General features: G+C 40.5%; 2 protein-coding genes across 2 annotated transcripts; both read right to left on the bottom strand.

Moving 5' to 3' along the window:
* Nucleotides 1-9,969: 9,969 nt before the first annotated feature.
* LOC130137696 (pollen-specific leucine-rich repeat extensin-like protein 2) lies at nt 9,970-14,318 on the bottom strand. The gene is made up of 7 exons (XM_056309628.1): nt 14,181-14,318; nt 11,140-11,213; nt 10,967-11,094; nt 10,753-10,863; nt 10,509-10,679; nt 10,198-10,431; nt 9,970-10,130 (listed from the first exon to the last, which is right to left on the bottom strand). Exons 1-7 carry the CDS (start codon nt 14,316-14,318, stop codon nt 9,970-9,972), a joined length of 1,017 nt encoding a protein of 338 aa, XP_056165603.1.
* Nucleotides 14,319-18,016: 3,698 nt separating this feature from the next.
* On the bottom strand, nt 18,017-20,997 carry LOC115670674 (WAT1-related protein At3g28050-like). Its single transcript, XM_030591997.2, has 7 exons — nt 20,674-20,997; nt 20,501-20,563; nt 20,236-20,349; nt 19,242-19,494; nt 18,994-19,152; nt 18,535-18,686; nt 18,017-18,377 (listed from the first exon to the last, which is right to left on the bottom strand). The coding sequence occupies exons 1-7, from the start codon at nt 20,850-20,852 to the stop codon at nt 18,224-18,226; spliced, it is 1,074 nt and encodes a 357-aa protein (XP_030447857.1). The 5' UTR covers nt 20,853-20,997; the 3' UTR covers nt 18,017-18,223.
* Between the last annotated feature and the right edge of the window lie 1,582 nt (nt 20,998-22,579).

The raw sequence follows: 22,579 nt of genomic DNA, 5'->3' as shown, positions 1-22,579 counted from the left end.
TTAAAATCGATTACCCCTAAATGATAGAAACTGCATCTTTCAAAAAAGAAAAGAAAACAAGAAACATAAGGGGAGAAGAAATGTTGAGATTGTGTTTACATCAAAATCGGCATAGATGTCAAGTCGGTTTAATGTCAAAATCCGACGGACAATGGAGCTCAGTCGTCTGCCGAAGTACGTTTGGATAAAATTCGGGAATGTAGTAAGCGTGAATGGCACCGTGTCCCGAATTCTGTGATTGGAGAGAATCGGTAATTTTACCGAAACATGAAAAGTTTACATTTCGGGAAATGCTGAAACTACCGAATATCGGCAAGATCACAACCCAGCCACATGAATCGTGACAACAGGAAGTTATGAGCAAAAAGCGGAGATAGTAAGCACGAGCAGATCGTGGGAGATTATTTATCCAAATTGAAAGTCATCCCAGCGGTTGAGATCAAGTTTTGGTGGACAATGAAATTGGAAAACGTGGGTAGATAAGACAGTTATTGAAAGCGCCAAGATTCAAAGTTTGAAAACAAAGAAGTAACCGACAAGCAGTTACAGGATAGGAGAAGATATAAATACTCAGAAGAAAGAAGAAGAGAAAGGATCAACAACAATGCAAAAACACTCAAGCTTATATGCACTTTAGTTTCCTCTGCACTTTTACTTCCTGCGTTTACAGCTTCCTGTAGCTTTAGTTAACCTTCAAGTCCTTTACAGCTTTCATAGGAGTATTGTAACGTAGTTAGAAACTTTGTTGATCTCATATCCATTTTCAATCCACTCAATTTCTACCCGCTTCCATATAACCCTGCACTACACTCTGTTTTTCGCCACGATTTTCCTAGAAATCAAGCCACAGAACCTACTTTAATAAAAATCGAAAATCGAAGTTTCGGTGAAGGATATTCCTCGTCGTAAAACGAGCGAACATCTTTTTGGCACGCTCGGTGGGACCTGCGTGGTAAGATTTGGAGAAATGGTGAGAACTAGGCAATCTGAAGGAATACCGGTCGACAACGTCAATAATCCAGTTGATGAAGCACGTTCTGAACACTCTGCGGCTAATCAAGTAGAGGAGAATGCCAACATTCCTCGGCAATTAACTGAAGAACAAGCCCGTTCGTTGGCACCAGATAACACCTTGGTAGCCACGATAAAAAGGATGTTTGAGGAACAGCAGAACGATCTTACCAATCATATGGTGCGACATGTAACTGATGTGATAAAGCCCATGGTGATCAATGCTATAAATGAGGTAATATCGCATCCCAGTTCATCTTCTCAAGTTCCACCCTTATATGCAAATCCTCCTGGGACAACATCATTCCCACCAACATCGGGACCTCCTCATGTTGGATATAATGGTAATGGGGGATCAAATTCTCAACCTCCTGTTAAAATTATACCAAGGCCAGAGAATCCTACCCCTATAAACCTTGTGAATGGTGTGAGTGCTTATAATTTCCCTCAAAATGCCTCAAATGAGGTTAATTTGATTAATTCCATGGCCACAAATGCACCATCAGTGATGAATGTACCTCTACCAATAAATATGCCTAATGTTGACCATATCAGATCACCTGCGCCTCAACCATATCCTCATATGATAGAAAATCCTCTTTATAGACCACCACTACCCGTTAATTTCAACATGGAGCAGCAAGGGGGTGAATCGACCTCAACAGTTCGATCTTAGAGGTCAAGATCCTTGGTTAGGCCAGCAAAATTTAAGGCCATGGAACCCAGATAGAGTTGCAGAATTGGTAATACAACAATTGGGAGCAGAGAGAGGAATGCCAAGGCCAGTGTATAGAAAACCACATCCCGATTGGGTTGACAATATACCATATCCGAGGGGTTTCAAGATGCCAAATTTTGCTGTATTTACAGGAGAAGAAGATCAGTCAACTGTGGAACATGTGGGTCGATTCTTAGCACAATGTGGAGAAGCTGGAACTAATGAGTATTTAAGGTTAAGGTCGTTCCCACTATCTTTGTCAAAAACAACGTTCACTTGGTATACGAATTTGCATGCGAATTCTATTCGGACATGGACGGAGATGGAAAGGCAGTTCCATTCTCAATTTTACCGAACGATACCAGAGGTAACGGTAGCCAATTTGGCCAGGATGTATCAATATGGTACCGAAACGGTAGATCAGTTTATTGCACGTTTCAAGAAATCCAGAAATCGATGTTTAACATCACTTACTGAAAAGGAGTTCACGGATTTGGCTTTTAATGGCTTGAGGTTCAACCTTAAAGAAAGATTTGAAGGACAAGCATTTGACGATCTCTTTCAGTTGAACGCACGGGTTTCCAAGTACGAACACTTGTTGAAGGAGAAAGATAAGAAGCCGAATAAGGACAATCGGCATACAGTGGCATTTGCTGAAAATACCGAACAAGGTGATGTAGCCGAAGAGGAGAATGAAATAGCCGTAGCAACTATGGTGCTTGAAAAACCATATGTGCGCCCAGCACTAAAGCCAGCCAGGATGAGAGATGCATCCAAGTTCAAGGCTAAGGAGACAAATAACTACTCCTTTGACATCTACAAGTTGGATGAAATATTTGACATGTTGTTGAAGGATGGAGTGATCAAGTTATCTGAAGGGCAAATAATTCCGCCAAAGGAGGAAATGACAGATAAGAGGTATTGCAAGTGGCATCACTCTACAACTCATGATACGGTGAATTGCATTGTATTTAGGAAGACTATTCAAGAGGCAATTCGCCAAGGCAAAATTAAGTTTGCTGAAGACAAAGGCAAGGCCCCAATGGAAGTGGACATAGACCCTTTCCCGAACATGATTAGTATGGTTAACATACGAGATATGACAGGCGACGATAACAAGTAACTTTGCACTCGTTGTCACCAAGAGCTAATTCATCAGGATCGGGAAATACCCAAGTTCCAATACATGAGAGGAACAAGGGGGAGATATCGATCGGAATCGTTTGTCCGCAGAATAGGTAGACCACAGGTAAAATCTGAGATTGTTGCTACCGAAAATTGTACGGTACAAGCTAGAGAACAGGAAGTTCAATCAAGACAAACAGCACATGTTCCCGAAAGAAAAAATGTTAGTCGTAGATATGAGAGGAAGGAATATCACCATGATTCATCGCAACCAGCTTTCCCACTTCAGGAATCGGCCACTCAGGTCCATAAAGAAAAAGAAACATTACCCAAACCTGCAAAGAAAAAGAACTTATGGCAACGATATAAAGATGGTGATCCTAAAATCGGATTGCTTGGAGAACCTAGTGGGAAGTTTGACTATGTGGTCTATTACGGAGATACGGATGACTATACACCTCCGTCATTACCAATTGTGCCGACTGGCTGGGGAGATGAGTTTGATGATCCACCACCATCAAATTCCCAGGAAATCCACAAGCGAAAAACAGTTAAGGTGCCACACAATCCTCCCGAAGGAAAATGGTCAACAGTTAAATCGCCAGGACAAGCGTCTTACAGAACCATCAAGAGGCGTTTTCAGCGGATGAAAAACAGGCAAAGGAATTTCCAGAATAGCCGAGCTAAAAGTACAGCAAAGCAGGATTTACCTTTCACATCTGTCAGTAAGAAAGGTAATTGGGTTTGGAAGAGAAACCCTGATCAAAAAGATCAGATTAAATCAGAACCAGGGGATTCGGGAAATAGCTCTCGAGTTGAAATGAGAAAAGAAGAAGTTTCACAAGCTCCTCAGACAGTTAATTTTGGGCAGTTCACTGTAGCCCTCAACCCAAGACATCAAGGAAAGGTGGGGCAAAAGAACTTGGGTCCTAAATGGTCACGAGGAAATAATAGGAGTTACCGAATTGGCTACCCCAAAATGTCAAAGAAATATGATCATCCATTACGGATAAACATGATCCATGCTAAACTTCCAGCGGAGTATGGAACTAATTTGGTAGTGGAAGAAGATACCGAACACATTTCGGAAAGGAGATAGCCATGGCAGAATTCCAGTTTCCCGACAAGGAAGCCATTAAGTTTGATAAGGTACCTTCTGAAAAAGCAAAGCATCTAAGATCCTTGGTTATTTCAGGAAAGGTCAATGGCAGGTTTGTCGGTAAAATTTTCGTAGATGCCGGAGCCACTTTGAACCTCGTATCTTACAAGTACTTCAAGAAATTAAGGAAGGATGATGATGACATTATCCCTTCCAATGTTCAGTTGGCTGATTTTCTTGGGGAAGTTACCGAAGTCAAGGAGGCAATAGTGCTGGACTCGATTATAGGGTCCAAGTCGTCCAAAACGACTTTCTTTGTGATAGAGTATGATGGTTCATATAATCTGCTGCTCGGAAGAGATTGGATACACTCTAATCAGTGCGTACCTTCAACTTTGCATCAAGTCTTGGCATTCTGGAATGGCGATAAAGTGGAATATATTGAGGCAGATTCGGGATATGCTTCAATCGGGTGGACTGACATTTGTCGAAAATATGGAGACTGTGCACATGAAGGTTATGCTGTTGAAACACCAGGGACAGATCCACAGTCCCTTGCTTATTGCCGCTTCGGGGATGTGAAAGCTGAATGGATCCCTAAGTCAAGCTTGGCATTGGAAGAATTACATACTCTATATGGAAAGCGAGTCAGTATTGCAAGAAGTTTGTGAAAGGTACTTTACACATTTGGCGGAAATGGCGCATCGAAAGATTGGAGCCTCAGATTGTATAGATGAATGGGAAGACCCATTAGTCAAAGAAGATAGGACAATGGAGGCTCAAGATCCATTGTTAGAAGTTGATATAGGGGAGCCTGGTTGTTTCCGCCCGATATATGTAAGTGCTTTTTTACAAGGGGGCATGAGAGAAAAGTTGGTTAATCTAATCAAAGAGTATAATGATTGTTTTGCATGGGACTATAATGAAATGCCTGGTTTGTCAAGAGATATTGTAGAACATCGCCTTCCAATCAAGAAAGGATTTCGTCCGCATAAGCAGCTAGCAAGGAGGTTTGCTCCAGATGTGGTGGATAAAGTCAAGGAGGAAATAGAAAGGCTGCTGAAAGCAAGATTTATTGAAATAACCAGGTATGTAGAGTGGCTTTCAAATATTGTCCCTATGAAAAAGAAGAATGGGAAGCTAAGAGTTTGTATTGACTTTCGGGATTTGAATAATGCCACTCCAAAGGATGAATACCAAATGCCTATGGCAGATATGTTAGTAGACTCAGCATCGGGAAATGAGATGTTATCCCTGATGGATGGTCATTCGGGTTATAACCATATATTTATCGCTAAGGAAGATGTCCCGAAGACAGCATTTAGATGTCCTGGTGCAATCGGGACTTTTCAGTGGGTGGTTATGCCTTTTGGACTAAAGAATGCAGGAGCTACGTACCAGCGGGCAATGAATTTGATTTTTCATGATATGATTGGTAAATTCTTAGAAGTTTATATTGATGACGTGGTGGTTAAATTAGCCCAAGAAGATCATCTGGATTATCTCGAGCGAGCGTTTATTAGGACGAGGAAATACAAATTGAAGATGAATCCAGCCAAGTGTGCCTTCGGAATACAAGCAGGAAATTTCTTGGGATTTTTGGTCAATCAGAGGGGAATCGAAGTTGACAAGAACAAAACAAAAGCTATCATGGAGCTTTCTCATCCTACGTCAAAGAAACAATTGCAGATGGTGATCGGGAAAATAAACTTTCTAAGAAAATTCATTGCCAATTTGTCTGATAAAATGGAGCCGATGACACAGCTTCTGTGTCTCAAAAAGCAAGATGAATTTATATGGGAAGAAAAAGAACAGAAAGCGTTTGATTCAATCAAAGCTTATCTAATGAATCCGCCTGTATTAATGCCGCCAAAAGCAGGCAAACCACTGAAATTGTACTTATCAGCTACCGATATAACTATCGGGAGTATGTTGGCTCAAGAAAATGAGAATGGGAAAGAACAAGCGGTATATTATTTGAGCAGGGTGTTAACTGATGTTGAAAAAAAATATATACCGCAATTAAAAAATTATGTCTATCTTTATACTTTGCTTGTATGAAGTTAAGGCATTATTTGCTGCCAACTACAGTACATGTGATCGGTAAGACTGATATAATAAAATATATGCTATCCCGACCTATTATAAAAGGGCGTATAGCAAAGTGGGCCTTTATCTTGTCCGAGTTTGATTTGATATATGTGCCGATCAAAGCAGTAAAAGGCCAAGCCATTGTTGATTTTCTTACCGAATATTCATGTTTACAAATGGAAGAAAATGAGCAAAGTCTTAGTCAAGTTCTACCATGGACTATGTATTTTGATGGATCGCGTGCTAAGAGCATGGCTGGAGCTGGATTGGTAATAATTTCTCCCGATGGGAAACTTAGAAGGTGCGTCTATAAGTTAAATTTTGTATGTTCTAATAATCAAGCCCAATATGAAGCATTGATTATCGGACTGTGAATATTGATTGAGTTGAAAGCACAGTTTATCAAAGTATTCGGTGATTCACAATTAGTGGTGAAGCAATTAAGGGAAGAATACCAGTGTTTGAATGAGAATTTGATTGGTTATTACTATTTAGCTAAGAAGCAATTAGAGCAATTCAGGGAGTACGACATAGTCCATGTTAAAAGAGATACAAATTTTGAGGCTAACGAGTTGGCTCAAGTAGCTTCTGGATACCGAATATCAAAAGAGTTAGCTGACATCACAACCACCATAACACTATCGGTACCTTCTATTGAACAAAGAAAGATACCGATAGCAGTTAGCGAGGTAGTCCAAAAAGAGGATTGGAAGCAAAGTATCATCAAGTATTTGAAGAATCCAGATTCAAGAGATCGAAAGCTGAGAAGACAAGCCCAGAAATATGTCGTATTAGGAGAAGAATTATACCGAAAATCCTCATATGGATTGCTCTTGCGTTGTCTTGATGAAGATAATGCAAAATTGGTTATGGCAGAAACACATGAAGGCGTATGTGGAGCTCATCAAGCAGGAATCAAGATGAGATGGCTGTTAAAAAGGTATGGATATTTTTGGCCAGAAATGATGCAGGATTGTATCAATTATGCCAAAGCATGTCTTTCATGTCAAAAACATGGACCGTTGCAACATGTACCTGCTATGGAGCTCCATTCTGTTATAAAGCCGTGGCCATTTAAAGGATGGGCAATGGATATAATTGGTAAGATCTACCCACCCTCTTCTCATAAGCACAGTTACATTTTGTTAGCCACAGATTATTTTACGAAATGGGTGGAAGCCATTCCATACAAGAGTATAACACAAAAGACCGTGATCAAATTTATGGAGGAAAATATAATTCATCGATTCGGCTTGCCTGAATCAATTACTGCCGATCAAGGTACAGTGTTCACTGGAAGTGAAGTAAAGGAATTTGCGCGATCAAGAGGAATCAAAATGATTTATTCCACACCGTACTATCCTCAAGTAAATAGACAAGCTGAGGCTACTAACAAGGTTGTTGTTGGTTTTATCAAGAAATATCTAGAAGAAAATCCAAGGGAATGGGATATTTTATTGTCAACAGTATTGTGGGCATACTGAACGTCACAAAGATCAAGTACAGAGTGAAATGTTGCCTGAAGATTATAAAGATTGGATGCATATAAATCTAGATGAACTAGATGAAGTTCGTGCGGCTTCTGTGGATCGGTTGATTGCACAAAAGAGAAGAGTAGCCAGAGCTTTTAACAAAAGAGTTAAAGTTAAGCAGTTTGTGGTAGGGGATCTAGTATGGAAAACGATACTGCCTTTTAATCTCCAAAATAGAGAATTCGGTAAATGATCATCAAATTGGGAAGGACCCTATTTAGTTACCGAAGTGCTGAGTGGGAATGCATACAGGTTGATGGATGTCAATGGAAAAGAACTATCACGTTCTATAAATGGGAAATTCCTGAAAAAATATCATCCATCAATCTGGGAAACATAAGGAGATTTATTCATCCACTAGAAGTCAAAATACATTCTGATCTTGGTTACAAAGATTTGCAGATCCTTAACAAGTTTGAGATTTTGGGCTACAAGATTAGAATGTAAGGCAAGATTCGGGTGAAGTTCAGAAAGTTGTTCTTCAAGATACTTCATGTGACGAGAATGGAAGCGGATAACTTCAAACTTCTCCCAAGCTTCTCGAAGCAACTGCCTGTGCCTGTTTGAAGAAACTTCAACCATGGATCTAACTCGAGAGATTTCATCTCTGATCACTCTCTGTTCTACACGACGATGATTCAAAAAGAAAGTAAGGAGTCGACGTGCCATCTCAACGTCATCTTTAGCTTGAGTACAAGACTCCTGGGTTTGAGCATATTTAGCCTTAGAATCTTGCAATCGGGAAAACGCCTTCTCAATCTGAAGTTGAAGAGCATCAGCTTCCACAACAACAGGTTCCAAATTCCAAATCTCCCTCACATTATGTTTGAATGCATCAAAGTTATCAGGGAATAAAGAACATAGCTCCCAGACCAAATCCAGAAAGGTAGAATCTACAGACAGAAATACTTTGAATCTGAAGAAGTCTGTCAGATCGGTAACTTCTACCTTATGATTGTTGTTCAATAATAAAGCATGGTGTCCTTAGGATAGCAGTTCGTGTAGTTGCCTCCATAAGGATCGATCACCTATAGAAAATGAAGCAAGTTGTCATGTTAAAGGGAATGAAGAATGGTCGTCAAAGGTCAGGTAGAAAGTTTACCTTCATAAGTATTACGACCATTCTGTGATCGAGACCAAAGAAGCAGCCGAGATGAAGAACCATGTGAAGACATCATGAACAGGATTGTGAGTTTGTAGGGAATCTGTGGCAAGCTTAAATAGTTATAAAGGGAGCAGATCGTGGAGGATAATGTGTCAGAATTTTCTCGGAGAGATGGGACGGAGATGGAATTTGATTCATGCGTGTGGATAAGCAGTTATTAAGTTGGTAACCAATAAGTTCAGAGAGAATGAATGAAAGGAAATGTTAGCATTTGATCTTTCAATTACGCAAGTTGCAATGGAACAGTTATCTTTGAATTGATTCAAATATCTAAAAGAACCAGACAGAGATAAAGAGCGACATTTGGGTAGAACGTTTGAGTTACCGATTGCTAAAATATACAGCGTCGGGAATTTGCTTTATCGGGATATCCTACATTTGAATATACAACATCGGGAATTTACTCTGTCGGGATATTCTACAATTAAGCAAATGCAAAGAAGACCAAGAATGGAATCCAACAAATGGTTTCGACATTTTATCTCCAATTAGCCAATAGGGTCTTGGCTTCAGTTACAAAGTCTCTTAATCTAATCTCTAGCCTGTAGTTTTCATCCATGATCTCTGCCCTTTTCTTCTCATGAACCCTAACTAACCCAATAGTATTATCAAACTCTCTCTCCAATTCCTTACATTTCTGCATCTTGCGTCTAAGTGTGGGAGAAAAGTTTGAGACTGCGAATTTCTGATCTATAATTTGAGCATCCACCATCCTCAGCTCTGCTTCAAGTTCTGCTCTTCTGGCCTCCAAGCTTTGAAGTTTGCTTGCCTCAACCTTAAAATGATTATAGAAGAGACGAGCATCTTCACGCTTGTGGGCTAACTCATCTTGGATTGCCAGTCCTCGGCTTTCTCCAAAGAGAAGATGGGGGAGATGATCAAGATTGACTCTGATTGTAGTCACAGCATCTACAAAGTCAACAGCGAAGAGATCAATCTTGTCTTGAAAAGAATCAGACAGGATAAAGGATGGATGGCCAGAGCATATTTCCTGGAAAAGATTCCTCGCTTGGCGTTCTTTGATAGAGTCAATGATCAACTTCCCATAACCAGACTCTAATAGGTTTAAGAGCTGTTCCCATTTAGCTTTAGCCACTTCTCTAGGAACTTTGGCAAGCATTGACAAAGTTGAAGGCTCTGAGGAATCAGTAGTCATTGAAGAACTGGGATGAGTACTTGCCAATATTCTTTCCAACTCCTCCCGTTCTGCTAAAGGGAAAATTTCTATCTAAGCAGATGGATTGGGCACAGCATAGGATGTTGAGGGAGGTAAAGCAGTGATAATCTGAGAAGTTGGTGGCACTTGCACACTCAAAAGTTCCTGAATCGTCGTTTCTTCGGGCGTTGGAATCTCTTGAGGTGCAGAAGCAGGTATGCCAGAAGCTATAGCTGTAACATATGTATATCAGATAACTGAATAGAAATTTCGAGTCAAATACAGGGCAATGACATTTACCAGTAAGAGCTAGAGGAAGATTTTCTTCAGGTTCTATGACATTGGTAGAAGTATCCTGCGTTGGTATACCCTCTTGAGAATCTGAAATAGGAGGTTGATCTTGAACCAACTCAGCAGTAACTTCTATCAAAGAAGCAGGAATCACTGGTGAAAGATTTGGGGCTGATATGATAAGAGCCTTGCTAGGAGAAGGAACAGGGGAAGCAACACTGGATGGATCAGTCTTGGGAGTATCTGGATTAATCAAAGGATATACAGGTTAGTGCTAATATGCACATTGCTAGTCTCCATAAATAAAGCAAGAGAAGTACCTTTTGGTGTGCGCGGTTTCATCATAGCTCGAAGCGTGAGCTTTGAAGATTGATCAGATGTTGGAGGACTCTCTGGAGATTCTGAGGAACGAATAATTACTTTTCTAAAGCCGCGTTTTGCTGGTGCTTTCTTTGGAGCAATAGAATCTGAAGTCTTTCTTTTCTTGTTCACTGCGAGAGTATGATGTTAAATGGGAGGCTGAAAATCAAGCAAAACATATATTGAAAATCAGAATCAAATTACCTTTGGAGGGTTCTATTGACTTGGTTGGAGGCATATTCACAGCCTCAATTGCTTTTGATGCTACAGGAGGAACAACATCTCTTATTTTTGAAAGAATCAGGTCCAGAGGATCTGAAAACAGTCTTTTGATAATCCTTCCACCAAAGGTCAAAATCGGCTGAAGAATAATCAGAGTAGCCAGTGAATTCGATGACACGGGACAATCGGTAGATACCCCGTATCAACGTGGTCAGCTCATTAAAAGGCTGATCATCCTTCAGCTTGCAAGTTAATTTATCAAAAGAAGCAACAGAGAAAGTGTAAAGGGCAGGAACAGGAACTCCTTGAATTAACCCAAGTTGCCTGGCACAGTATTGGGGAGAATAGATTTCAAAGCCAGCAGCAAACCTTCCTTTTGTCGAAAATCTCACAGGGAGATCAACAGAAGTCAAGACAGATTGCCAAAAGTCACTTTTGTTCTTCTGAAAGGCAGGAAGGTAAGATTTGAATTGAGGGGTGAAGAAACGAGAGAAAGAATGTGGATTCTCCTTAATGGAATAAATTTGAGAAATAAAGTACCGAAAACAAGAGGATGGTGCTTTAGGAACAGAGACCAGTTTCCTGCTCAAAGTTTGGCAGACTAGTTGGTCAGGAATAGAAACCGAGAGAGGTTGGATAACTTGATCCTCGGAAAACCAAGCAGGGAAATAGAAGGTTGCCCATGCTTGAAGAAGCCAAAGAGGACCACCAAAAACGCCACTAACTTCATCTGAAGCAGTGGAGGAAGAAGCATGGGCTAAACCCCGATAGAGTAAGGCCAACATTGTCTTGCCTAAAGAAAGTTGGGTCCCTGAAGCTAAAGCAGAAGCAACAGCAACAGCAACAAAATCGTTCGAGACCCTAACTATAGGGTGGCAGAAAAGGAATTTACAGAGCCAGTATAAAAGAAAAGCATTGTGCTCTTTGTCGGTAATTGCATTTTCCTTTTTAAAGTAGTTTTTCATGAATGTCCCGTAGGCCATTTCAGAATCAGATAATTTGCCAAGCGGTGAATGAGAATCTGGAGACAGGGTAGATGGGTCTATACCCAAAGGAGAGAGCCCAGTAAGGCAATGTACATCAAGCAAAGTTACCGACATAGGAGAAAAAGGGAAAAAGAAGCAGTTGGTCGAAGATGACCAAAAACAGGACAATGCACCAACTAGTTCCCGATTCACATGGTAGTCGAAACAACTAAGACGCAAAGCATCGTGGATGGAAAGGGTATTCCAAAGAGAACCCTTAGAAGGAAGAAGACGAATGTACCATTGATAGAACTCAGAATCAAAATCAGAGAAAGCCCTAAGGCGAGAAGGACGAGAATACCACTAGTACGCCAAAATAGATGACTCATGGATGGGAAGTACCTCAATCTGATGACGAGGGAAGCGGTTTGACAGGCATTGTGGAACGAAAAAGTGATTGTGAGCAGCAGGGCCGAGGATATAAGAATCTTCAAAATCATTCTGTACGAGAGAACAGATGAGATCCTTCCTTGAAATTATCAGAATCCCGGAATAGATAATATCGGTCGAGGGCATCTGATGCAGAAAAGGAGAAAGTTTGGTCCTTGGAAGCTTTGGAAGCCATGGATTTTAGTAGAGTGTCGGAAAAGATTGCAGAGATTCGAAAAGGTGAAGATGAAGAAGAACGAAAAAGGAACAATTTTTATCAAAAGTGTTTTGGAGACGAAAGGGTAGGCGCGCGAAGCAAGGTGACGAAGCGACGTCAAGAATAGGTACTATTTCTTTGACATTTAAAAGAATTAAAAGTTCTTTTAATTCTTTTAAAAGGGGGCATTTGTTTACACCAAAATCGGCATAGATGTCAAGTCGGTTTAATGTCAAAATCCGACGGACAATGGAGCTCAGTCGTCTGCCGAAGTACGTTTGGATAAAATTCGGGAATGTAGTAAGCGTGAATGGCACCGTGTCCCGAATTCTGTGATTGGAGAGAATCGGTAATTTTACCGAAACATGAAAAGTTTACATTTCGAGAAATGCTGAAACTACCGAAAATCGGCAAGATCACAACTCAGCCACGTGAATCGTGACAACAGGAAGTTATGAGCAAAAAGCGGAGATAGTGAGCACGAGCAGATCGTGGGAGATTATTTATCCAAATTGGAAGTCATCTCAGCGGTTGAGATCAAGTTTTGGTGGACAATGAAATTGGAAAACGTGGGTAGATAAGGCAGTTATTGAAAGCGCCCAGATTCAAAGTTTGAAAACAAAGAAGTAACCGACAAGCAGTTACAGGATAGGAGGAGATATAAATACTCAGAAGAAAGAAGAAGAGAAAGGATCAATAACAATGCAAAAAAACTCAAGCTTATATGCACTTTAGTTTCCTCTGCACTTTTACTTCATGCGTTTACAGCTTCCTGTAGCTTTAGTTAACCTTCAAGTCATTTACAGCTTTCATAAGAGTATTGTAACGTAGTTAGAAACTTTGTTGATCTCATATCCATTTTCAATCCACTCAATTTCTACCCACTTCCATATAACCCTGCACTACACTCTGTTTTTCGCCACGATTTTCCTAGAAATCAAGCCACAGAACTTACTTTAATAAAAACCAAAAATCGAAGTTTCGGTAAAGGATATTCCTCGTCGTAAAACGAGCGAACGGATTGTAATTTGGTTGCTAAGGCCCCAGAAGTGCCCACTGCCACAGAAGGCCAGGAGCCCACTAGAGAAGTGTGGTCCACAGACTTGAGGCATTGAGCAAGACAGGAAAGGGAAAGGGATTAGTAACTCATAAGACTTGTCCATTTTGAAGAACACACTGAAAGAAAGAAAATGCAAGATGCAGTGATATAACACATAAGTACAACTTATTTTAAACTTTTATACTGAGGCAGCAATTGCTGTTTTAATATTCAATTAAAACTTTTCACATCACTCGCTGAAAAAGTTTCAGTAGGATTTCTTTATACATCCAGCAAACAGAGGATAAGAGATAAGGATCAGGAGAGAGAGCGAACCCAGTTAAACCCAAGAAGAAGAGACGCAGGAGTAGAGCCGCGGTGATGACTGCTTCCTCTGTTTTGCAAGCCAAAACATATAGACAACCAGCAAGCAGCCCGTGTCAAATAATCATATGCTTTCGTGGGAAAAGATTCGTACACAAAACAAAACTGATTGTCACACAAGCACAAACATTACGCAACCTGTCTCTATGGAAGAAGAAGGAATGAGGGAGGAGGATGAGGGAAGCGAGAGCATTTGTGTAGAGAACGAAGACGAAAGGGCTTATGCACCCACCTACGCATGGCCGAGTTGGTGGGCGCTTTCCTTCCCTCAGAGAGGTTTTGGGTTCAAATCCCTGCTCAGTTCCGTAATTTAAGTGGGGGCCCTGGCGGTGGGTTGTTGGGCTAGTTTCCCCCAAGGTATAGGCGCCCCGATTACCTGTGCAGGCTCGTCCTCGGGGAATGGTGACGGATCCTCGGTTACCAAGATGGTCAATCCAATGGTGTATCCCTCCATGATCACCATCACCACGAACTGCGCCACGTCCATCGCTTTACCATCCCTAATCACCTCCATCTCATCCCTCATCACTTCTCTCTCTCTCTCGTCTCTCTCTCTAGCTAATAAGCTGAAACCTTCATCCTCTCTTCGATTGGAAGGTTCTAACCAAGAACAGATGAACGAAACAATCTCAAGATCAATACATGATTCGGGCACACATCCATATATACATATGTCCATGTCCCTGGCCTATATCTGAGAATGCCCACATCCACATGTATAAATTAGAGAGAGAGAGAGGGAGAAGGCAACCCTTCGAGGAGTTGTGAGGGTACTGAGAGGGAGAAAACGCTACTCGTTTGCATCAACGTCGTATTATTGCATGAAATAAATGACGTGGCCACAAGGTTTTGAAAATTTTTTTAGTTTTTTTTTTTCCTGTTGCCCTTGATTTCGTTTTGGGAAACACTCGAGCACACGTTTGCTCTCTTTTTGTCACACGGTTCCTACAATAATCCTGACGGAGCACGCAGCAATTCTTGACAATTTTACTAAATTATATATTTGATGGAGACAGGGACCATAGGTTAATATTATATTTCTCTATAGGGCGGGGAGAATTATCAAAAAAAGACTTAAACCTACTGGAATTGAGTTAATTCAGTCCTCAATCCTTTTTTTTTTGGCTAATTGAGTCCTAAAATTTTTGCATTTGTGCCAATTCAGTCCATATAATAATTTTGGCTTGAAATCGTTGGCATGACGCTGACCGGCACTAATGTGGATAATTTTTAATATCTTTTTGAACTTTTTATTTATTTATTTTTACTTTGCTCACCCTCGCCCAGCCTCGCCATTGCTGGGTAAGGTCAAGCCTTGCCAGGGGCCAGCGAGGTGCTAGAGGAAGAAGGGAACGAAAAAAAAGAGAGAAAGAAAATAAAAAAAAAGAAAAAGAAAAGAAAAATAAATGAAAATAAAAATATCCAAAAAAAATTGTTCACGTTAGCGCCGACCGCGTCATGTATGACGACCGGCGTCTATGTTAGCAATTTCTGGCCAAAATTGGCTAAATTGACTGAATTAGCACAAATGCAAAAATTTTAGGATTCAATTGACCAAATAAAAAATGTTTGGGACTAAATTGACACAATTTAAATAGATTTAGAATTTTTTTGGTAATTTTCCCATAGGGGTGGGTTAGTGGTTCACATTCAAAAAGATCCCATCCATGTCTTCAGGCCCAGCCAACTTCTTGATCTTTTTTATCATTTAATTTTGGAATGAATCACATCTGTTTTATTGTTGTCAGACCCAGTATTTTGACACGTCATATATAGAATATTCGAGCATCCAACTTCTGTATATCATATTAAGATTAGTTCCCCTTCCACACCAACAGGGTCCAATGACATTTCCTGCTGACCAATTTAGCCTGAACCGTTGGCTGAATTAATCATATGATTCTCTGTGGAGTGAGCAGGGTCCCCTTTCCTTTTCATGAATGAGTCGTGTGGCCTCACCTTAACAGGGGGGAGACAGGAGAGGTCGTAGTCTCCTCAATTATATGAATAAGAAAAATCAAATTATATAAGAGCTCTCCTGTAGGATGGGCATCATAGGTAACAAGATTCCAACCTTTGATTCTGATTTCGACCCTTTGGAAACCCTGAAGTGCCTGTTGGATTTGGCCCAGAAGCTGACGTGCAACTTTTGCAGAGAAAGCAAAGTCTTCCTCTCATGCGGCGGAGCGGGGCAACGAGGCTGAATACAGCTAAAGACCACACGGCATCCAGCAAGTGTCTTCATTTTCAGGGACAAGAGGCAAATGCAAAGTAATAAACCCCTCAGAGACATTAAGAGCCAGTTCGTTCGACATACATAGAAATGTCTGGGACTCAACAGGAACAGTGTGGGTAAGATAAGACTAGAATCCACACTGTAGGAACACTGGTTAGACTGTATAAGACTCAGCATGATCGTGCCTTCCATGTTTTGAGGACAGCTCAAACACAATTTATATTTGCATGACTCAGCAAGGCAGTCTATGGACATCATTCATTCGGGGAAAAAACGGATGCGATAAGGGGAAAAAACTATAGCTTTTTACCTAAATGGTCAGTAAATGCGATAACATTCATGATAGACTGTCACTAAACGATAAGCTTCAGACAGAAAAATACATACCCTTCAAAAATAAGACAAAATTCTTTTGAAACATTAACAGATTCACAATTTTTTCATCACAGAAAAAGGAAACAGGGAACGTGTGCATTATCACAGATATATGAATTGTTACACAAGCATGCACGATTACACAAAGCCTAACTGATTGGCATGTTAAAAGAAGACAGCTTAAAAGTCGATATTGACAACCGGCGCATTGATCTTGTTCTTTGGATGAGTATTTGGATAGAAATCTCTAGCTTAAAAAATCCTGCTAAAACTTAAACAATGTTGTGCATACAATAAAAGGGCAGGATGCCTAATACCGACTCATTTGAATCAAAGACAGGAGATACCAAAATTGTCTCCTCTGGCTTGGAAGCGGCAGAATCGGTATCAGTATACTGAAAATAAAAGGGCAAAAGAAAAGGCTAGACATTATATTGATATAGGGAAAAACAACCCTAAAACCTTATCTTTAGAGAACAATTATTAGTTGGTAAAGCTACTTCCATTTCAATAAGAAACGTCAGCCGGGATAAAGATTCTGCAAAGCATTCAACTCAAACAGAAATAATCAAAATCAGAAGTAAATCTCTCTTCCTTTGTTGCCAATATCCACCAATTGCGAGGTGAACCTAGGAGAAAAACAATCCAAGTTACAAAACTTTTCCTCTGCCAATACATTCTACTTATTTAGATTTCTATGCTGACTGAACCAACATTAGCCTATGATCCCACCCTAAAGAATTTCCGCTATTTATCTAACACATACACTGACCATGACAAAAATTGTAAGCCGCTAAGATCAACCACAATGCTATCTATTCATATTTGCAGCAAGGGTTTACGACAATTTTGAATGCTCACCCATTTCAGTTTATCACCACCATATGCATTCCAGCAAAAGTGACGGTAAACAACCATGAAGTACACAGATTATCGTGAACGCCATATCTTACCACAGCAGGCAACAGTGTGATCTAGATTGCGGATAATTGAAAAAGAAAAGGAAAAGATTTGAGTTGAGAAGAGCCTCCTTTTTGTCATGTCATCAAAGTTGCAGCTGTCTTTATTCTAATAAAACAAACACTAGTCAAGCACATTAAACAAACTTGACTTGCTGAAGATGTTCAGTATTTTTGTTTTGTGGGATGTAGAATTTGCTTTCTTTATTAGCTGTTAGTTATGACAAGGGAGTCTATCTCAGGTAGCTAAATTGGGAAAAGTATCCCTACTAGCCTTGCAGGCTAAGTAAAATACATGCTAAAGCCCATATCACAAGCTCAAACACAGGATCCTTAGGATAGGAAACTTAACATGTACGGGAAGCCTAATCCACACACATATGTAATACTTAATTACTAAACCAATTGCATGCTGTTTGAGCGAAAGTAAATTGAAATAGAGGAATGATTAAATGGAGGATAGACGCTGACTCGCTCTCTACCAACAACCAACTATTGTGTAGGGCTCAACATTTTGAAACTAAGAGGCAAGCTCCATGGTCCTTGGGACTACAGAGTCATAACTGTCTCTCTATAAATTTGACCTTCCGGCGACAATTAACTCCAGCCAATGGCCACGCCAGAATCATGTCTCGAGCCTAAAAAAAAACACATTTTTTTTCCTGTTTGCAGTTTCTGTGTTTCACACAATTGTCCTTGAAACCCAGTACAGGATAGAGAAGCTGCGAATACCCTTCTGATGTAGACAACTTACATCTTTATGTATGGATCAAGTATCATTTTCCATCCAAAGGAATTTCTTCTTTTATCACAATTTACATGGCCAGAAACAAAACTTTTGCTAAATATTTACATTTCTTCAACAATAGTTTCCAAAAGAGGGACCTTTTTGTTGTTTGGTTCCACATTACCCACTGAGGTAGCAAGACCCGTTTTCTCTTCTTTGGCTTTACCCCACATCACAGAATAAAATCCAACAACAATTGCCACTGATCCTACCAAACTGCAAAGATGAAACATGTAACTCATGAAGCTGTCACAGTTACTAACACAAAATTAAATTCTAGAAGAAAGGGAGAGATATCAGTTGCAAGAACAGCAGCATTGAACACATAGGTATCAGAAAGATTGATTAAAGCAAGTATAAAGATTAGAAATACCTTCCAAGATAAAAGTTATCTCCCAAAAATAGAACACCCGCAACAGCTGCAATGACAATCCCCACGGGCTTGAACATCGATACAAAGACAGGTCCCGTTCTGCGCAGGCACCATGTACTTATGCCAACTTGGAAAGCAGAGCCAAATACAGCCTACATCATAACCCCAAAGTTACGAACTAATTATGCAAAAAGAAAAGGTAGAAAGTGACATAATGGCAATAAACAATTGCAAGTCTGCTACAAACAGAGCCAGAGCACCAATATCCTCACAAATTCGCTCCACGACATGAAATGAAAACAAAAAAGACGTTAACTGGAGCAAAATTGCTCCACTACATGAATCAAAGACAGAACAAGTTACTAATCAACATTTAATATGATAGGGATAGGCTTCTATAGTATAAGTCAATCAAGCTCCAAATCAAGCACAGAAAAATAATTTGGCAGACAACCCTACCGAGTAAAGAACCGCCATCAACCGCATGTTGTCCTTTAAGCTCCAAGCACTTGTCTTTCCTTCCACAAAGAAAGATATGGCGGCAGACTGGATGGCCACAAAGAAGCAGTAGAAGAAGACTATAATCAACTCCGCTGGATATTTTTTCAGCACTGATGCCTGGAAGCATTAAGAGCAAAAGGCTACCTATTTAGACTCAATATGGTTTGACTAAGCGTGACGTCAAGCAAGTTTCGTCTGGACCTTACCTGTACAATGAGCCACGATGAAGTCATGACACAATCAGCTACAAGAAGCAAACCTCCTAGAACCCAGTTTGACTCTGGTGTCAGAAGTTTATGATGCAAATTGAAAACTTCAGTTTGCAAGTTTGAAAGAGAGGATGTCGTCACGATAGCTGGCCCCTTGTACAAAGTGACGATAAATGCACCGGCAATGCATACCATGGTTCCAGCACACTTGGCCAAGCTACTTGCACTGCTCCAGTCTAGTCTCTCCAATCTGGAGCACCGACCGCATAATTATTAATCAGCAGGCAAGACAACATGAAATTACCAGAGTACTCAAGTGTACCAATCTTTCATGTACTACCAAGGGAAGTGTGCATGGATGGTTATTCCAAAAAATCCAGTCTACCATTTTTGCACTCTAGCAGAAAAAAAGTTCAATGTTACATGTTCCCGGTCAGAATACCTTTCAAGGACCGTTTAATTTTTCAAGCCAAGAGAGGTGGTAGAATCCTTAGACCGGATACCAAGCATGGAAGCTATCGATTAGTACGAAGAAACCAAGAGCAACAAGCCAAACAACTTCACAGAATGGTCAACCCTTTAGTTTGTGATTCGATGTTTTCAGTGCAAGCTATGTAGACAAGAGCTTACTTATGGAACTGGTAAACGAGACAATCTACTTAGGAACTACATATTTAAGATAACTTTCCCAGCGTAATTTTCATCAGTTTACCTATTAAGTGGCGCCCCTAAATTCAGGAGCACATTACTGAAAGGTATTTGGATAAACTGATCTTTTGTATTACAGACATATTATACTCTCTAACCTAACTTAGGCTTCAGGAATCCAAGATATAAGCCGGAAGTGTTATTGTATTACGAACTTTATTTATCAAGGTATATGTGAAATAGGCGAAGTTTTACTTGAACATCCACTAGCTTACTACATTGGACAGGCGAAGAACAGAACAAAATAAAGAAGTACTAAGCCAATCATAACAACTATAGTGACCTGAAAATGACGGCAAGTATGAAGGTGAAAGCTGGGATGAGGTTGAGCAAGGCCGAGCCGAGCGTGGGCGAGCTGTAATTGATCCCAGCGTACCCAAGTATCTGTGCAGAGCAACTGTGAATAAGAAAAAAAGAAGAACAGAAAAGGGCAAACCCGGTATCAACGGGAATCCATTCAAACAGTGAGAATCGACTGAAAGACAAACGAAGGCGTGAAAAGATTTTCCCTATTCGAACCCAATTGAAGCCGTTCACTTCGAACTTACCCAAGGAGGCCGAGCACGAAGAACTGGAAAACGAGGGATGGAGTCAACGGAGGACGTTCCGATCTGCAAACAGCGGGGGGGAAAACCTCATAACAATCAACCAAGAAAGACACCGGTACCTCAAGATTACCACCAGATAGACAGGCATGCAACGAGAGAGACAGAGAGAGGACCTGTGGAAGAGGAGGGAGGCAGGAAGCAAGAGGAGAGAGGCGAAGGCGTTGGAGTAGAAGACGAAGATGAGGTTGCTCATGCCGTTGGACATGGCGGCTTTGCCCACGATCATGAGGCCGACCTGCGCGCACTCGGCCATCACCATCCCGGCGACCGGCGCGGCGAGTCTCGGCCCCATCTGGCCGTCGCGCCGCCGGCAACCTCAGCGGAGGAGGATGGCACTTGGAAAAATGCGTGCGTCGAGAGCGGAGCAAGAAGCGTCCTCGCTCTTGCGTTTGACTAACTAGCTGTTCTTGTCGACGTTCTTTCGGTGGAGCTTTCGGTTCGGTTTTGTAGTCTTCTGCAATATGATTGGTGCGATTCCAGCATCGTTTGGCTGAGAAATATGATTGGTCCGAGCGTGCGGGGCCGACACTTTGCATGAACGAGGAGCACTTCTCGGTAAAATGTTAATCTCAGCCGCTGAATCACCTGAGATCCACCTCGTTCAGACTGCTGATTTCACTGAGCTCACATGAACCCGCACCATATAATGAATTTGTTACGCTAAGTATGCACAAAACCAACAGATATAAATGTCGTAAAAATCTTAAAACTCATCGTAAAAGTGCGATTGAATCTTTTAAAAAGTGCAATTAAGTGTCAAATAAGTACAATCAAGTTTTTTGGTTAACTCGGTCCAATTTGACTGACAAAAAATGTTGACGTGGCTTTCTTTATTATTTTATCTTTCCTATGTGGCGTCCTACACGACATTAAGGTTAACTAAAGTACTAAAGCGGCATCGTTTTTATTCGAATCCTAATTTTTACGCAAAATCTTAATTAAATTAGATTAAAAAATCCAAAAAAAAATTTCCAAAAAAAAAGACCAACTAAAGAAAAAGCTGAAGTTAAAAAAAATAGAGAAAGGAGCAAAAAAAAAAAAAAACCACAGGTGGAAGGAGGGCCAAGCCCTCCACCTGTGGTCGCTGCCTCATCACCGGTGGGAAGTAGAGTTGTCAACGACCACGGGCGAGGGGTTCCTAGCCCTCGCCCGGTGACCTTCACTTAGATATGAAAGAGGGTCGATGACTCTTATTAAGGCCCACCAACCATCACCAACGCCCCATTGGTGATGGGGCGGCGGCCACTGGCTAGAGAGCTAGCTCTAGCCCTCCCGCCTTTAATTTTTTTTTAAACAACTTTTAGCTTTCTTATTGTTTTAATATAATTTAACTAATATTTATGTTTAAAACTAAAGTACTAAAACGATGTCGTTTTAGTTAACCTTAATACCACGTATGAGAGATAAAATATTAAAAAAAGTCACGTCAGCATTTTCCGTCAGTCAAGTTGGACGAAATTAACGTAAGCACTCAGTTGCACAAATTTGACAAATTTTAAGATTTAATTGCATTTTTCGCAAATTTTAATACTCAAATGCATTTTCGTGATAAGTTTTAGGACTTCTAGTTCACTTATCCCCAACCAAAATCTTATTGCATCAAAATTGATAGGCTGACCAAGAATTGACCAAACAAGTATGCTACTCTCAGTTTTACCTATACCCACTTTGTTTTTCTAAATGATCATTCTCTTAAACTTTTTTGTGTATTTTTTCCTCATTTTATGCATTTACTTAACATTCATAAACTCAAGTGTTTACACCAAAAAAATCACCAACTTTTGATTATTATTGACAAGTGATAGACTTAGTCAATGAAAGTAGAGTTTGGTCATTTATGAACAGAAAAACTGATAGCTTAAAGGTAATCGACAACTTGCCAGTAAAGTCATCAAGAACACAATATGAAGTTATCGACGAGAGTTTTGAAGTTTCTCGACAATAGCTGATGGCCTGAGGCGACCACGGCAGCTTACACGGTGGTGCCAAGAGAGAGAAAGGAGGAGGAGAAAAGAGGAA

The sequence above is a fragment of the Syzygium oleosum genome, unplaced genomic scaffold (genome assembly GCF_021117445.2).
Source record: "Syzygium oleosum isolate NSW1041296 unplaced genomic scaffold, Sole_v2.1 Sole_v2.03, whole genome shotgun sequence".
Lineage (NCBI taxonomy): Eukaryota > Viridiplantae > Streptophyta > Magnoliopsida > Myrtales > Myrtaceae > Syzygium > Syzygium oleosum.
The sequence above is the reverse complement of the archived record's forward strand: the minus strand, read 5'-3'. Positions and strand labels throughout refer to the sequence as shown.

What these genes read in the sequence shown, in the direction of transcription:
- LOC130137696 (XM_056309628.1), bottom strand. Translation starts at nt 14,318, where the DNA reads ATGGAGGTGATTAGGGATGGTAAAGCGATGGACGTGGCGCAGTTCGTG. An exon ending in GTCAATAGAACCCTCCAAAG is followed by an intron (nt 10,680 to 10,752) that starts GTAATTTGATTC and finishes ATACTCTCGCAG; the next exon opens with TGAACAAGAAAAGAAAGACT. An exon ending in GAAACCGCGCACACCAAAAG is followed by an intron (nt 10,432 to 10,508) that starts GTACTTCTCTTG and finishes TGATTAATCCAG; the next exon opens with ATACTCCCAAGACTGATCCA.
- LOC115670674 (XM_030591997.2), bottom strand. Translation starts at nt 20,852, where the DNA reads ATGGGGCCGAGACTCGCCGCGCCGGTCGCCGGGATGGTGATGGCCGAG. An exon ending in TGATGGCGGTTCTTTACTCG is followed by an intron (nt 18,687 to 18,993) that starts GTAGGGTTGTCT and finishes GTTATGATGTAG; the next exon opens with GCTGTATTTGGCTCTGCTTT. An exon ending in GATAACTTTTATCTTGGAAG is followed by an intron (nt 18,378 to 18,534) that starts GTATTTCTAATC and finishes TCATCTTTGCAG; the next exon opens with TTTGGTAGGATCAGTGGCAA.